The sequence below is a fragment of the Panthera leo genome, chromosome B3 (assembly GCF_018350215.1).
Source record: "Panthera leo isolate Ple1 chromosome B3, P.leo_Ple1_pat1.1, whole genome shotgun sequence".
Classification (NCBI taxonomy): domain Eukaryota; kingdom Metazoa; phylum Chordata; class Mammalia; order Carnivora; family Felidae; genus Panthera; species Panthera leo.
Genome location: NC_056684.1, coordinates 69,627,399 through 69,645,701, shown reverse-complemented (window position 1 = coordinate 69,645,701; position 18,303 = coordinate 69,627,399). Strand labels below are relative to the sequence as shown.

At 41.1% G+C, this 18,303-nt stretch overlaps 1 protein-coding gene across 1 annotated transcript; it reads right to left on the bottom strand.

Annotated features, from left to right (window-relative positions):
- Positions 1 to 14,871: 14,871 nt before the first annotated feature.
- LOC122222250 (olfactory receptor 4F3/4F16/4F29-like) lies at positions 14,872 to 15,810 on the bottom strand. Its single transcript, XM_042942538.1, has one exon. It carries the CDS (start codon positions 15,808 to 15,810, stop codon positions 14,872 to 14,874), a length of 939 nt encoding a protein of 312 aa, XP_042798472.1.
- Between the last annotated feature and the right edge of the window lie 2,493 nt (positions 15,811 to 18,303).

Below are 18,303 nucleotides of genomic sequence, written 5' to 3'. Positions count from 1 at the left end.
AAGAAGATGGCGGCAAAGGAGGACGCTGGGCTCACCGCGTCCTGCTGATCACTTAGATTCCACCTACACCTGCCTAAATAACCCAGAAAACCGCCAGAGGATTAGCAGAACGGAGTCTCCAGAGCCAAGCCCAGACGAGAGGCCCACGGAAGAGGGTAGGAAGGGCAGAGAGGCGGTGCGCCCTACACGGACTGGCGGGAGGGAGCCAGGGCGGAGGGGCAGCCCGCCGGCCAAGCAGAGCCCCCGAGTCTGGCTTGCAAAAGCGGAGGGGCCGGACACAGTGTGTTCAGACAGCAAGCAGGACTTAACATCTGGGAGGTTATAAATTAACAGCTCTGCTCAGAGAGCAGGAGGGCTGGAGGACAACGGGAAGGAGAGTTGTTGAGCCCAGGCTGACAGAGCACAGCTTGGTGGGGAACAAAGGTGCTCGCCAGCACAATGTCCCTCGCTCATCCCCCAGCCAAAATCCCAAAGGGAACTAGTTCCTGTCAGGGAACCTGCTTGCACCGCGCAAACACCCAACCCTGTGCTTCTGCGGATCCATCCCTCCGGCGGCGGAGGGTATGACTCCCTCCCAGTGCCACAGGGCTCCTTCCAAAAGCTGATCAAAAAATGATAAGCGAGCTGAGCCTGCCCCTCCCGCCCCCATGCACCTTGTCGATCCACCCCAGCTAATACGCCAGATCCCCAGCACCACGAGCCTGGCAGTGTGCAAGTAGCCCAGATGTGCCATGCCACCCGACAGTGAATTCCGCCGCTAGGAGAGGGGAAGAGACGGCACACACCAGTCTAACTGTGGCCCCAGCGGTGGGCAGGGGTAGACATCAGGTCTGACTGCAGCCCCGCCCACCAACCCAAGTCATTCAAGACACCACAGGAGAAGTGCCCTGCAGTTCCGCACCACTCCAGCAACTATCCAAAATGAGAAAACAGAAGAATTCCCCACAAAAGAATCTCCAGGAATACTGACAGCTAACGAACTGATCATAAAGGATTTAAACAATATAATAGAAACTGAATTTAGAATAATAGTCATAAAATTAATCACTGTGCTTGAAAACAGTATAAAGACCAGCAGAGAATCTCTTGCTACAGAGATCAATGGACTAAGGAACAGCCAGGAGGAGCTAAAAAATGCTATAAATGAGCTGCAAAATTAAATGGAGATGACCATGGCTCAGATTGAAGAGGCAGAGAAGACAATAGGGGAACTAGAAGATAAAATTATGAAAAATGAGGAAGCTGAGAAAAAGAGAGATAAAAAAATCCAGGAGTATGAGGGGAAATTTAGAGAACTAAGTGATGCACTAAAGAGACATAATGTACGCATAATTGGTATTCCAGAGGAGGAAGAGAGAGGGAAAGGTGCTGAAGGTGTACTTGAAGAAATTATAGTTGAGAACTTCCCTGATCTGGGGAAGGAAAAAGGCATTGAAATCCAAGAGGCACAGAGAACTCCCTTCAGACATAACTTGAATCGATCTTACGCACGACATATCGTAGTGAAACTGGCAAATTACAAGGATAAAGAGAAAATTCTGACAGCAGCTAGGGATAAACGTACTCTAACATATAAAGGGAGACCGATAAGACTTGTCACCTGTAGCTCTACTGAAACTTGGCAGGCCAGAAAGGAACAGCGGGAAATCTTCAAAGTGATGAAGGGAAAAAATGTACAGCCGAGAATCCTTTATCCAGCAAGTCTGTCATTTAGAATAGAAGGAGAGATAAAGGTCTTCCCAAACAAACAAAAACTGAAGGAATTCGTCACCAATAAACCAGCCCTACAAGAGATCCATCCTAAGGGGGGATCCTGTGAGACAAAGTACCAGAGACATCACTACAAACATGAAACCTACAGACATCACAATGACTCTAAACCCATATCTTTCTATAATAACACGGAACGTAAATGGACTAAATGCGCCAACCAAAAGACAAAGGGTATCAGAATGCATAAAAAAACAAGACCCATCTCTTTGCTGTCTACAAGAGACTCATTTTAGACCTGAGGACACGTTCAGATTGAAAGTGAGGGGATGGAGAACTATTTATCATGCTACTGAAAGTCAAAAGAAAGCTGGAGTAGCCATACTTATAGCAGACAAACTAAACTTCAAATTAAAGGCTGTAACAAGAGATGAATAAGGGCATTATATGATATTTACAGGGACTATCCATCAGGAAGAGCTAACAATTATAAATGTCTATGCGCCGAATACAGGAGCCCCCAAATATATAAATCAATTACTCACAAACATAAGCAACCTTATTGATAAGAATGTGCTAATTGCAGGGGACTTTAACACCCCACTTACAACAATGGATAGATCATCTAGACACATGGTCAATAAAGAAACAAGGGCCCTGAATGATACATTGGATCAGATGGACTTGACAGATATATTTAGAACTCTGCATCCCAAAGCAACAGAATATACTTTCTTCTCGAGTGCACATGGAACATTCTCCAAAAGAGATCACATACTGGGTCACAAAACAGCCCTTTATAAGTATACAAGAATTGAGATCATACCATGCATACTTTCAGACCACAATGCTATGAAGCTTGAAATCAACCACAGGAAAAAGTCCGGAAAACCTCCAAAAGCATGGAGGTTAAAGAACATCTTACAAAAGAAAGAATGGGTCAACCAGGCAATTAGAGAAGAAATTTAAAAATATATGGAAACAAACGAAAATGAAAATACAACAATCCAAACACTTTGGATGCAGCAAAGGCAGTCCTGAGAGGAAAAGACATTGCAATCCAGGCCTATCTCAAGAAACAAGAAAAATCCCAAATACACAATAACAGCACACCTGAAAGAAATAGAAGCAGAGCAGCAAAGATACCCCAAAACCAGCAGAAGAAGAGGAACAATAAATATCAGAGCAGAAATAATATAGAATCTAAAACAACAGTAGAGCAGATCAACGAAACCAAGAGTTGGTTTTTTGAAAAAATAAACAAAATTGATAAACCTCTAGCCAGGCTTCTCAAAAAGAAAAGGGAGAGGACTCAAATAGATAAAATCATGAATGAAGATGGAATTCTTACAACCAATCCGTCAGAAATACAAGCAATTATCAGGGAATACTATGAAAAATTATACAGTTTGTTGTTTGTCCAACAAACTGGACAATCTGGAAGAAATGGACAAATTCCCAAGCACCCACACACTTCCAAACTCATACAGGAAGAAATAGAAAATTTAAAAAGACCCATAACCAGCAAATAAATTGAATCAGTTATCAAAAATCTCCCAACAAATAAGAGTCCAGGACCAGATGGCTTCCCTGGGGAAGTCTACCAGACATTTGAAGCAGAGATAATACCTATCCTTCTCAAGCTGTTCCAAAAAATAGAAAGTGAAGGAAACTGGGTTCCGGAAGATGGCGGCGTAGGAGGACGCGGGGCTCACAGCGCGTCCTGCCGATCACTTAGATTCCACCTACACCTGCCTAAAGAACCCAGAAAACCGCCAGAGGATTAGCAGAAGGGAGTCTCCGGAGTCAAGCGCAGACTAGAGGCCCACGGAAGAGGGTAGGAAGGGCGGCGAGGCGGTGCGCGCTCCACGGACTGGCGGGAGGGAGCCGGGGCGGAGGGGCGGCTCGCCGGCCAAGCGGAGCCCCCGAGTCTGGCTGGCAAAAGCGGAGGGGCCGGACGGACTGTGTTCCGACAGCAAGCGCGACTTAGCGTCTGGGAGGTCAGAAGTTAACAGCTCTGCTCGGAAAGCGGGAAGGCTGGAGGACAAAGGGAGGGAGAGCTGCTGAGCCCCCGGACGGCAGAGCTCAGCTTGGCGGGGAACAAAGGCGCCAGCGCCATCTCCCCCGCCCATCCCCCAGCCAAAATCCCAAAGGGAACCAGTTCCTGCCAGGGAACTTGCTCGCGCAGCGCAAACACCCAACTCTGTGCTTCTGCGGAGCCAAACCTCCGGCAGCGGATCTGACTCCCTCCCGCTGCCACAGGGCTCCTCCTGAAGTGGATCACCTAAGGAGAAACGAGCTAAGCCTGCCCCTCCAGCCCCCGTGCACCTTGCCTACCCACCCCAGATAATACGCCAGATCCCCAGCAACACAAGCCTGGCAGTGTGCAAGTAGCCCAGACGGGACACGCCACCCCACAGTGAATCCCGCCCCTAGGAGAGGGGAAGAGAAGGCACACACCAGTCTGACTGTGGCCCCAGCAGTGGGCTGGGGGCAGACATCGGGTCGGACTGCGGCCCCGCCCACTAACTCCAGTTATACACCACAGCACAGGGGAAGTGCACTGCAGGTCCTCACCACGCCAGGGACTCTCCAAAATGACCAAACGGAAGAATTCCCCTCAGAAGAATCTCCAGGAAATAACAACAGCTAATGAACTGATCAAAAAGGATTTAAATAATATAACAGAAAGTGAATTTAGAATAATAGTCATAAAATTAATCGCTGGGCTTGAAAACAGTATACAGGACAGCAGAGAATCTCTTGCCACAAAGATCGAGGGACTAAGGAACAGTCACGAGGAGTTGAAAAACGCTTTAAACGAATTGCAAAACAAAATGGAATCCACGATGGCTCGGCTTGAAGAGGCAGAGGAGAGAATAGGTGAACTAGAAGATAAAGTTATGGAGAAAGAGGAAGCTGAAAGAAAGAGAGATAAAAAAATCCAGGAGTATGAGGGGAAAATTAGAGAACTAAGTGATACACTAAAAAAAAATAATATACGCATAATTGGTATCCCAGAGGAGGAAGAGAGAGGGAAGGGTGCTGAAGGGGTACTTGAACAAATTATAGCTGAGAACTTCCCTGAACTGGGGAAGGAAAAAGGCATTGAAATCCAAGAGGCACAGAGAACTCCCTTCAGACGTAACTTGAATCGATCTTCTGCACGACATATCATAGTGAAACTGGCAAAATACAAGGATAAAGAGAAAATTCTGAAAGCAGCAAGGGATAAACGTGCCCTCACATATAAAGGGAGACCTATAAGACTCGTGACTGATCTCTCTTTTGAAACTTGGCAGGCCAGAAAGGCTTGGCACGATATCTACAGTGTGCTAAACAGAAAAAATATGCAGCCGAGAATCCTTTATCCAGCAAGTCTGTCATTTAGAATAGAAGGAGAGATAAAGGTCTTCCCAAACAAACAAAAACTGAAGGAATTTGTCACCACGAAACCAGCCCTACAAGAGATCCTAAGGGGGATCCTGTGAGACAAAGTACCAGAGACATCACTACAAGCATAAAACATACAGACATCACAATGACTCTAAACCCATATCTTTCTATAATAACACTGAATGTAAATGGATTAAATGCGCCAACTAAAAGACATAGGGTATCAGAATGGATAAAAAAACAAGACCCATCTATTTGCTGTCTACAAGAGACTCATTTTAGATCTGAGGACACCTTTAGATTGAGAGTGAGGGGATGGAGAACTATTTATCATGGTACTGGAAGCCAAAAGAAAGCTGGAGTAGCCATACTTATATCAGACAAACTAGACTTTAAATTAAAGGCTGTAACAAGAGATGAAGAAGGGCATTATATAATAATCACAGGGTCTATCCACCAGGAAGAGCTAACTATTATAAATGTCTATGCGCCAAATACCCGAGCCCCCAGATATATAAAACAATTACTCATAAACATAAGCAACCTTATTGATAAGAATGTGGTCATTGCAGGGGACTTTAACACCCCACTTACAGAAATGGATAGATCATCTAGACACACAGTCAATAAAGAAACAAGGGCCCTGAATGATACATTGGATCAGATGGACTTGACAGATATATTTAGAACTCTGCATCCCAAAGCAACAGAATATACTTTCTTCTCGAGTGCACATGGAACATTCTCCAAGATAGATCATATACTGGGTCACAAAACAGCCCTTCATAAGTTTACAAGAATTGAAATTATACCATGCATACTTTCAGACCACAATGCTATGAAGCTTGAAATCAACCACAGGAAAAAGTCTGGAAAACCTCCAAAAGCATGGAGGTTAAAGAACACCCTACTAACGAATGAGTGGGTCAACCAGGCAATTAGAGAAGAAATTAAAACATATATGGAAACAAACGAAAATGAAAATACAACAATCCAAACGCTTTGGGATGCAGCGAAGGCAGTCCTGAGAGGAAAATACATTGCAATCCAGGCCTATCTCAAGAAACAAGAAAAATCCCACATACAAAATCTAACAGCACACCTAAAGGAAATAGAAGCAGAACAGCAAAGGCAGCCTAAACCCAGCAGAAGAAGAGAAATAATAAAGATCAGAGCAGAAATAAACAATATAGAATCTAAAAAAACTGTAGAGCAGATCAACGAAACCAAGAGTTGGTTTTTTGAAAAAATAAACAAAATTGACAAACCTCTAGCCAGGCTTCTCAAAAAGAAAAGGGAGATGACCCAAATAGACAAAATCATGAATGAAAATGGAATGATTACAACCAATCCCTCAGAGATACAAGCAATTATCAGGGAATACTATGAAAAATTATATGCCAACAAACTGGACAACCTGGAAGAAATGGACAAATTTCTAAACACCCACACGCTTCCAAAACTCAATCAGGAGGAAATAGAAAGCTTGAACAGACCCATAACCAGCGAAGAAATTGAATCGGTTATCAAAAATCTCCCAACAAATAAGAGTCCAGGACCAGATGGCTTCCCAGGGGAGTTCTACCAGACATTTAAAGCAGAGATAATACCTATCCTTCTCAAGCTATTCCAAGAAATAGAAAGGGAAGGAAAACTTCCAGACTCATTCTATGAAGCCAGTATTACTTTGATTCCTAAACCAGACAGAGACCCAGTAAAAAAAGAGAACTACAGGCCAATATCCCTGATGAATATGGATGCAAAAATTCTTAATAAGATACTAGCAAATCGAATTCAACAGCATATAAAAAGAATTATTCACCATGATCAAGTGGGATTCATTCCTGGGATGCAGGGCTGGTTCAACATTCGCAAATCGATCAACGTGATACATCACATTAACAAAAAAAAAAGAGAAGAACCATATGATCCTGTCAATCGATGCAGAAAAGGCCTTTGACAAAATCCAGCACCCTTTCTTAATAAAAACCCTTGAGAAAGTCGGGATAGAAGGAACATACTTAAAGATCATAAAGGCCATTTATGAAAAGCCCACAGCTAACATCATCCTCAACGGGGAAAAACTGAGAGCTTTTTCCCTGAGATCAGGAACACGACAGGGATGCCCACTGTCACCGCTGCTGTTTAATATAGTGCTGGAAGTTCTAGCATCAGCAATCAGACAACAAAAGGAAATCAAAGGTATCAAAATTGGCAAAGATGAAGTCAAGCTTTCGCTTTTTGCAGATGACATGATATTATACATGGAAAATCCGATAGACTCCACCAAAAGTCTGCTAGAACTGATACATGAATTCAGCAAAGTTGCAGGATACAAAATCAATGTACAGAAATCAGTTGCATTCTTATACACTAACAATGAAGCAACAGAAAGACAAATGAAGAAACTGATCCCATTCACAATTGCACCAAGAAGCATAAAATACCTAGGAATCAATCTAACCAAAGATGTAAAAGATCTGTATGCTGAAAACTATAGAAAGCTTATGCAGGTAATTGAAGAAGATATAAAGAAATGGAAAGACATTCCCTGCTCATGGATTGGAAGAATAAATATTGTCAAAATGTCAATACTACCCAAAGCTATCTACACATTCAATGCAATCCCAATCAAAATTGCACCAGCATTCTTCTCGAAACTAGAACAAGCAATCCTAAAATTCATATGGAACCACAAAAGGCCCCGAATAGCCAAAGTAATTTTGAAGAAGAAGACCAAAGCAGGAGGCATCACAATCCCAGACTTTAGCCTCTACTACAAAGCTGTCATCATCAAGACAGCATGGTATTGGCATAAAAACAGACACGTAGACCAATGGAATAGAATAGAAACCCCAGAACTAGACCCACAAACGTATGGCCAACTCATCTTTGACAAAGCAGGAAAGAACATCCAATGGAAAAAAGACAGTCTCTTTAACAAATGGTGCTGGGAGGACTGGACAGCAACATGCAGAAGGTTGAAACTAGACCACTTTCTCACACCATTCACAAAAATAAACTCAAAATGGATAAAGGACCTGAATGTGAGACAGGAAACGATCAAAACCCTAGAGGAGAAAGCAGGAAAAGACCTCTCTGACCTCAGCCGTAGCAAGTTCTTACTTGACACATCCCCAAAGGCAAGGGAATTAAAAGCAAAAGTGAATTACTGGGACCTTATGAAGATAAAAAGCTTCTGCACAGCAAAGGACACAACCAACAAAACTAAAAGGCAACCATGGAATGGGAAAAGATATTTGCAAATGACATATCAGACAAAGGGCTAATATCCAAAATCTATAAAGAGCTCACCAAACTCCACACCCAAAAAACAAATAATCCAGTGAAGACATGGGCAGAAAACATGAATAGACACTTCTCTAAAGAAGACATCCGGATGGCCAACAGGCACATGAAAAGATGTTCAACGTCGCTCCTTATCAGGGAAATACAAATCAAAACCACACTCAGATACCACCTCACGCCAGTCAGAGTGGCCAAAATGAAGAAATCAGGAGACTATAGATGCTGGAGAGGATGTGGAGAAACAGGAACCCTCTTGCACTGTTGGTGGGAATGCAAATTGGTGCAGCCGCTCTGGAAAGCAGTGTGGAGGTTCCTCAGAAAATTAAAAATAGACCTACCCTATGACCCAGCAATAGCACTGCTAGGAATTTATCCAAGGGATACAGGAGTACTGATGCATAGGGGCACCTGTACCCCAATGTTTATAGCGGCACTCTCAACAATAGCCAAATTATGGAAAGAGCCTAAATGTCCATCAACTGATGAATGGATAAAGAAATTGTGGTTTATATACACAATGGAATACTACGTGGCAATGAGAAAAAATGAAATATGGCCTTTTGTAGCAACATGGATGGAACTGGAGAGTGTGATGCTAAGTGAAATAAGCCATACAGAGAAAGACAGATACCATATGGTTTCACTCTTATGTGGATCCTGAGAAACATAACAGAAACCCATGGGGGAGGGGAAGGAAAAAAAAAAAAAAAAAAAAAAAAAAAAAGAGGTTAGAGTGGGAGAGAGCCAAAGCATTAGAGACTGTTAAAAACTGAGAACAAACTGAGGGTTGATGGGGGGTGGGAGGGAGGGCAGGGTGGGTGATGGGTATTGAGGAGGGCACCTTTTGGGATGAGCACTGGGTGTTGTATGGAAACCAATTTGACAGTAAAATTCATATATTAAAAAAAAATAAAAAATAAAAAATAAATCACAACACTTAACACTTTGATCTTATTAGGAACTGAGTATTTGTGTCCCCCCTAAAATCTATATGTTGAAGCTCTCTTAATATGATGGCATTAGAAGATGGGGCCTTTGGGAGGTACATAGGTTTGGAGGAAGTCTTGGGGTGGGAAGTCCTCATGATGGGATTAGTGCCCTTATAAGAAGAGACCTAGAAAGCTTGCTCTGTAATGTGAAGCTACAGCAAGAAAGCACCAGTCTTCAAGCCCACAAAATGATGCTCATCAGAACCTGACTGTGCAGCCTCCAGAAACGTGAGAAATAAATTTCTGTTGTTTAAAAAAAAAAAAAAAAAAAAAGAAAGTGAAGGAAACTTCCAGACTCATTCTATGAAGCCAGCATTACTTTGATTCCTAAAACAGACAGAGACCCAGCAAAAAAAGAACTACAGGCCAATATCCCTGATGAATATGGATGCAAAAATTCTCAATAAGATACTAGCAAATCGAATTCAACAGCATATAAAAAGAATTATTCACCATGATCAAGTGGGATTCATTCCTGGGCTGCAGGGCTGGTTCAACATTTGCAAATCAATCAATGTGATGCATCACATTAATAAAAGAAAAGATAAGAACCATATGATCCTGTCAATCGATGCAGTAAAAGCATTTGACAAAATTCAGCATCCTTGCTTAATAAAAACCCTCAAGAAAGTCGGGATAGACAGAACATACCTAAACATCTTAAAAGCATTTATGAAAAGCCCACAGCTAATATCAACCTCAATGCGGAAAAACTAAGAGCTTTCCCCCTGATATCAGGAACATGACAGGGATGTCCACTCTCACCGCTCTTGTCTAACATAGTGTTAGAAGTTCTAGCATCAGCCATCAGACAACAAAAGGAAATCAAAGGCATCAAAATTGGCAAAGATGAAGCCAAGCTTTCACTTTTTGCAGATGACATGATATTATACATGGAACACCCAACAGACTCCACCAAAAGTCTGCTAGAACTGATACATGAATACAGCAAAGTTGCAGGATACAAAATCAATGTACAGAAATCAGTTACATTCTTATACACTAACAATGAAGCAACAGAAAGACAAATAAAGAAACTGATCCCATTCACAATTGCACCAAGAAGCATAAAATACCTAGGAATAAATCTAACCAAAGATGTAAAAGATCTGTATGCTGAAAACTATAGAAAGTTTATGAAGGAAATTGAAGAAGATATAAAGAAATGGAAAAACATTCCGTGCTCATGGATTGGAAGAATATTGTTAAAATGTCAATACTACCCAAAGCCATCTACACATTCAGTGCAATCCCAATCAAAATTGCACCAGCATTCTTCTCGAAGCTAGAACAAGCAATCCCAAAATATGCATGGAACCACAAAAGACCCCAAATAGCCCAAGTAATATTGAAGAAGACCAAAGTGGGAGCCATCACAATCTGACTTTAGCCTCTACTACAAAGCCGTAATCATTAAGACAGCATGGTATTGGCACAAAAACAGACACATAGACCAACGGAATAGAATACAGACTCCAGAATTGGACCCACAAACAACTGGCCAACCAATCTTTGACAAAGCAGGAAACAATACCCAATGGAAACAAGACAGTCTCTTTAACAAATGGTGCTGGGAGAACTGGACAGCAACATGCAAAAGAATGAAATGAGGAAACTTTCTGACACCATTCACAAAAATAAACTCTAAATGGATAAAGGACCTGAATGTGAGACAGGAAACCATCAAAACCCTAGAGGAGAAAGCAGGAAAAAAACTCTCTGACCACAGCCGCAGCAATTTCTTACTTGACACATCTCCAAAGTCAAGGGAATCAAAAGCAAAAATGAACTATTGGGACCTCATGAAGATAAAAAGCTTCTGCACAGCAAAGGAAACAACCAACAAAACTAAAAGGCAACCAACGGAATGGGAAAAGATATTTGCAAATGACATATCGGACAAAGGGCTAGTATCCAAAATCTATAAAGAGCTCACCTAACTCCACACTCGAAAAACAAATAATCCAGTGAAGAAATGAGCAGAAAACACGAATAGACACTTCTCTAAAGAAGACATCCAGATGGCCAACAGGCACATGAAAAGATGCTCAACGTCACTCCTCATCAGGGAAATACAAATCAAAACCATACTCAGATACCAACTCGCACCAGTCAGAGTGGCTAAAATGAACAAATCAGGAGACTATGGATGCTGGCGAGGATGTGGAGAAACGGGAACCCTCTTGCACTGTTGGTGGGAATGCAAACTGGTGCAGCCGCTCTGGAAAACAGTGTAGAGGTTCCTCCAAAAATTAAAAATAGACCTACCCTATGACCCAGCATTAGCACTGTTAGGAATTTACCCAAGGGATACAGGAGTACTGATGCATAGGGGCACTTGTACCCCAATGTTTATAGCAGCACTTTCAACAATACCCAAATTACGGAAAAAGCCTAAATGTCCATCAACTGATGAATAGATAAAGAAATTGTGGTTTACATACACAATGGAATACCACCTGGCAATGAGAAAAAATGAAATATGGCCTTTTGTAGCAACACGGATGGAACTGTAGTGTGTTACAGATACCATATGTTTTCACTCTTATGTGGATCCTGAGAAATTTAACAGAAGACAATGGGAGAGGGAAAGGAGGAAAACAAAAAAAAAAGTGAGGGAGGGAGGGAGCCAAACCCTAAGAGACTCGTAAAAACTAAGAACAAACTGAGGGTTGATGGAGGGTAGGAGGGAGGACATTGTGGGTGATGGGTAATTAGGAGGGAACCTGTTGGGATGAGCACTGGGTGTTGTATGGAAACCATTTAACAATAAATTTCATATTAAACACACACGCACACACAAAACAAACAAACGTTAAAAAAAATTTTAAGTGGATATACTTTTTAGCAGGTAAAAATCTTTTGGGAGAAATTAAAATGTGAATAAAGAATTTAAATGATTATGATCCCCTATTGATTCTAAATATATCAATCTCTAAAGGAAGTAATCTGAGATACAGATAACATATATAAGATTTTCAAGCAGAGTACAAAATTAAAGATAATCTTATTGGTCAATAACAGAGCAATAACAAATATAATTATGATTCTCATATAATGCAGTAGTATGTATGTATTTAAAATTATTTTGTACTACAACATTTGATAATGTGAAAAACTTCTCTGAATGTAATATTCATCAAAAAGGCAGGCAGGATAAAATGCAGAGACCATTAAATGTCCCTTTTATAAATATCTATTTGTATTTAGGCAGAGGAAAACACTACAAATTAGCATATCAAAATATTGCCACTAATTATCTCCACATAGTGATTTTATGGGTGACTTCTACTTCATCTCTAATTCAAAGGAAGCTTTTCTTTTTATTAGAAGAAAAAAATTGTATTAGAAAAAATAGTACTTTCTTAAGTAATAAAACATGGAGGAATTCACATCAGAAATCATGGAAAATACACTCTTCTTAGAACCAGAAATGTATTTATCAATACCCTTTCGATTATACAGGACAAAACCACACCTCACACAAACTTAAGCAAGAAGGTTAATGTATTCGCCCATTTATTAGCTCAGCTGGTCACCAAATTCATTGGTGGGCAAGAATGAAGCTGAATGCCAAAGACTGTTGGAACCAAGAAACTGGCTACTGCCAAGCTTCTATCTGTAAATCCTATGTCTTTTTCCACATAAGTTTTTTCAGTATCCCAGACTTGATTTTTGACAGCAGGAAATATGATGGCCAGCAGTTTCTCCATATCACAGCTCAAAAAGGGATGAGCTTGTTTTCTCTCTGTTCTTGGGTCTACGATCCTGAGGAAAAGCTCAGATTTGGCCCATCTTGGTCAGAGGCTCATACCTGAAGCCTTCACCTATGGCTAAGAGATGTGTCATCAAGACTTGGTTCAGAAGCATCCTTTAAGCAAACAGAAGTCGTCAGAGAGGTAGGATTTACATGTCGCCTTCAGTCATATGACATGACATGGTTACGGCAAGACAAAGCTACATTTACCAGGAGAAGCAGGTTGCTGATTTGAGCAAATGACAGACTAGATGTCCACTAAAAGTAGTTATTTCTTCAGAGTACAAAGAATGACCTTTAAAATTAAGTGATACAGAAAATCTTCAGGTACTATGCAGTTGGCGAATCTGTCTTATCATACATACAGGCCTGATAGAAGAGAAGAAAGACATAAGATTGGGAGGAATAGAAATTTTTTTAAATCAGAGAGGAATCTGGCAATCCCTGCTAGCCTACTGAACATTATTTAATCAGTAAAAGAGAAACCTGGAATCTCCCCTTTAAAGACACTACTTCCAAACAAATCTTAGGAGACTGAGTATAAGTGCTAGCTACTAAACTGTTTTCCAAGTATCCATCAGGGGTGTCAAAAATAATGAATGAGTGATAAAAAGAGCAATGGAAATCGAAAGAAAACACAAATAAATTAGCAAGTGACATTGTAATTTCATTAATAAGGACCACTTACAAGACAATAGGAATACTGATAAACTGGTTAAGGACTATGTGTAAGGATACATAAGGTTCAGAGTTATTTGTACTACATCTCTGAGAATGAGACTCGGTTCTTCTCTGTTAAAATGGATATGAACTGAAATTTCTAAATCCATGTATGCAAATCCCACATTCTTATAGAATATAATACAGTCATATACAAAACACCTCCAAAACTAAAACTTAGCTTGCAATGACTCAAACCCTGTAAATGCAATGGGAATAGTATTATTTCAGAAGAAGAAAAAGGAAGAACCTGGCTAGTTACAAACAAAAATGAGAACGAATCTTAAAGAACATAGGAGTTAGATAGTCTGAAACAGAGTACAAACAAAAGTCAAAAGGTAAATCTTGTGAGACCAACCAGCTCTGTCCGACAGAAAGGCGGTCTCGCCTAAGGATCCATTATTTTTCTACTTCTGATGGCAGGCCTATCCTCAAAGGCATCAAAATCTCATGTGATTATTTGAGTGTCCAGCTGACTCCTCTTACTCCGTCTCCCTCCTCATTAATGTCCTTACCATCACTTGACTTCTCATACATTTCCCTTCACTGAATTAATCAATTAGGCTTACATGAAAGTTCAGACCACTTGCTGATCTTTTACAGCAAATTAATCAAACGACACCTTGACATACGTATATATTTCTATCTAGTATCAATTTATTTAGTGTCAATCAGCATTCCCTTATGTAACACACTCAGACACTGAAGAGACACAATTTTGAATTCTAGACCACAGTAAATTCATCAAGGTAATGTCTCCCGAGAGACAAGCAATTGTCCTTCTCTGGGAGCTACTTGTTTTTACACCACATGCTTCCTTCAACCAACCATAGGCAGCAACACAAACTCTCAGTTAAGATTTTTTAAGACCCTTGTTATTTTAATCTGGGACAACTCAGTGGTAGTAAGGTACGTGGAACCTGGTATTCAAACTATAGATATGTAATGTTACTTCAAGTCAGTAAGGAAATTTTGTAATACTTGTGTCATTTAAGAAATCCTTCTATAAATAATAAACCGACTACACATTTTCCTCATTGCCACTTTCATCTCTTTGTTCCTGAATGTATAGATGACTGAGTTAAAAAAAGGAGTGAGAACTGCATCAAAGACAACAAGATATTTGTCTAGGTGTGAGGTGGGGTGAGGCCAGATATAAACGAAGATGCAAGGGCCAAAGAACAAAATCACCACCATGACATGAGTTGACAAAGTGGAGAGGGCCTTAGATGTGCCTGCTGAAGAGTGTTTCCGAACAGTGATCAGGATAGAAATGTACGAGACAATCAATATGAAGAATGATCCCAGAGATATGAACCCACTGTTGGCTATGACCATGAACTCTAGACGGTAGGTGTCTGTGCAGGCAAGTCTGATGAACCGAGGAAAGTCACAATAAAAGCTGTCTAACACATTAGGGCCACAGAATGGCAATGTTATTACAAAAACCAGTTGAATCACAGAGTGGGTCAAGCCAATTACCCAGGCAGCAACTGTAAGCAAAATACACATTTTTCGGTTCATAATAGTCAAATAGTGCAGAGGCTTGCATATGGCAACATATCTGTCAAAGGCCATGGCGATGAGCAGCACCATCTCCACGCCACCAATGACGTGGATGAAGAAGATTTGAGCGATGCAGCCACCAAAGGAGATGACCTTACGCTTTCTGAAAAGGTCATAAATCATCTTCGGAGAAATGACAGAAGAAATTCCCAGGTCAATGAAGGACAGGTTGACCAACAAAAAGTACATGGGGGAGTGTAAGTGAGGGTCAGAAATCACAGTGAGCATTATGAGGGAGTTTCCCATCATGCTTGCCACATAAACCATAGAGGAGAACACAAAGAGGAGAAGTTGGATCTCCCAGGAATCGGTGAGTCCCAGGAACACAAACTCTGACACCACAGAGTGATTTGCTCTATCCATTGATTTATCCGCTAGAATGTTTCCAGACAAAAGAAAATAACAAGAAACTAAAATGAGAATGTTAATAAAGTTCTACATTAAAATGAATAATCAATCAAGGCTATTCACATTGTGAAAACAAGGTGTCCCCTCAATTCCTTCTCAGGGTCATTATTAAATATGCATTTTACTGGGGTCACCTAAAGCAGTTGAGTCACTTCCACGTGCAATATTCCTAACACCATGGCTGCCAGGACTATCGATCTATAAACAAGACAATGAAGCAAATATGAAAACATAGATGTATATAGCAAGGATCGGGAGGGGCAGGCAAGGTGGTGCATACAACACAAACAGAAAAACAAAGAAGAGGTAAAGACTGCATTTGCCAGAATTCACTGCTATTGCTTTTTTTTAGTATTTTAAGTTTATGCATTTATACGGAGAGAGACAGAGACAGAGACAGCACCAGAGGGGGAGAGCAGAGAGAGAGGAAAAGAGAGAGAGAGACAGAGAAGGAGGGACGGGGGGGTGGGGAGGGGTAAAAGAGGGAGAAAGAGAGAGAATCCCAAGCAGGCTCCATGGTGCCAGCAAACAGCCTGATGCAGGGCTTGAACCCACCAACCATGAGATCATGACCTAAGCCAACCTCAGATGCTTAATTGACTGAGCCACCCAGGCACCCCTCACTGGTACTATTTGAACTGTTCATACAACAATTCCTCAGTCATTCAAGTCGTCTTATTTCTTACCCTCAACTCATCTCAGACACATATTATGTCTCTTGTAGTAGGTCTTATACCACTACCTACAATCACTTTTGCAATTCACACTAAGCCCACAGGGTAGTGGCAAGCTAAGGAAACCTGACTTAGGATATAGAGGTGACTTGGGTGTATGCCAGGACCAAGGGCAGAATAGATGTTGATGGCACAGAGTACTTGCATGAAACCCAGAAACTATAAGTACCTAGAAAGATGGTTAGCAGGACTCGCCCGAGATGTGCAAGGAGAATGGGGTGTTATGGGAAGGCAGGGAAGTTAAGGAAGCCAATGCCATTTATCTGTCCAGAGTCTTTATAATCTCTGAAGTGTGTGAACCTTGGTTATAGCTATTGGAGCCCTAAGCTTTGGGAGTTTGGATGAAGATATGCCCACTAATTTCACAGTTACCACATAACCATGACTCTCTCCCATCCTTCCATCAACCTTGGCCTTTAATTTTTCTTATCTCCTCTCTTCCATTTCAATTCTCTCAATTGTCTGTGATCCAATGCCAAGTCTTATGGTTCCCTGCCCCTAATTTTGCATGACTACATGAATCTCTCTACTTGTTACCTATTTTTTTCAGACTAAAATGTTGCCATGTAGGAGATATATTCTCTTGCCTGTGTGTCCAACTCTGCATCTCCAGCCCTCTGGTTCCCAGAATACTTAGATTTGCTGCTAAAAAGCGAGGTGATCTGAAAAAAAGGGGTAGGTTGCAGAATAAACAGTAAGTACTGGTAAAATAAAGATACACGAATGCACAAAAAGCCTCATAACTGGAACCAAAAGGAAAGAGTAAGAAAAACCTAGCAATAGAAAAAAAAAATGGATTCCAAAGCTTTTCCTTTTATTTAAAAAAAAATTTTAATATTTATTTTTGAAGGAGAGAGACGGAGCATGAGCAGAGGAGGGGCAGAGAGAGAGAGGGACACACAAAATCTGAAGCAGGCTCTAGGCTCCGAGCTGTCAACACAGAGCCCAATGTGGGTATCGAAGTCACAAGCCATGAGATCACGACCTGAGCCGAAGTAGGATGCCCAAATGACTGAGCCACTCTGGTGCCCCTTGTCCTTTAATATGTGTATTTATATATGCACACATGTGCACACCTCAGTTGTACATGAGTGAAATCAGTCATAAAAATACCCCACAGACGCGTCTGGGTGGCTCAGTTGGTTAAGCGTCCACAGCTCAGGTCATGGTCTCGCAGTGTATGAGTTCGAACTCGATGCTGGATTCCATGCCGCCCTCTCTTTCTGCCCCTCCCCCACTCACACTCTTGTCTCTCTCTTTCCCAAAAATAAACATTAAAAATTATTATCCCACTAACTCATTCATGATTACCTAGTCCAAGCTAATAATTTACAAAGGAGAAAACAGTAGTCCAGGGAGGAAAAAACAACTACTTACAGAGAATCCAGGTTTTCTAATCTAAAAATGACTTCAGACTCCATATGCTAGAAAAATGATAAAGTGAGAAGAGGTATGCCAAACCTAGATCTACTTAGTCCAAAACAGCAGCCACTCCTTTCATATGGTTATTAAGTGAAATTAAAAATCTATTTCCTTGGTTGCACTAGCCACATTTCAAGTGCCCAAAGCCTCCTATGGCTAGTCGTTAAGTATAGGGTAGTACAATATAGAACACTTGCAAACCTTACCCATCCCTTAAAGGTAAATCAAAATCCCATTTCCTCTATGAAAATTTTCCTAGTAACCACACTTTATACAAACATCTCTTCTCTCT

Coding starts and splice junctions, on each gene's coding strand:
- LOC122222250 (XM_042942538.1), bottom strand. CDS start 15,810: ATGGATAGAGCAAATCACTCTGTGGTGTCAGAGTTTGTGTTCCTGGGA.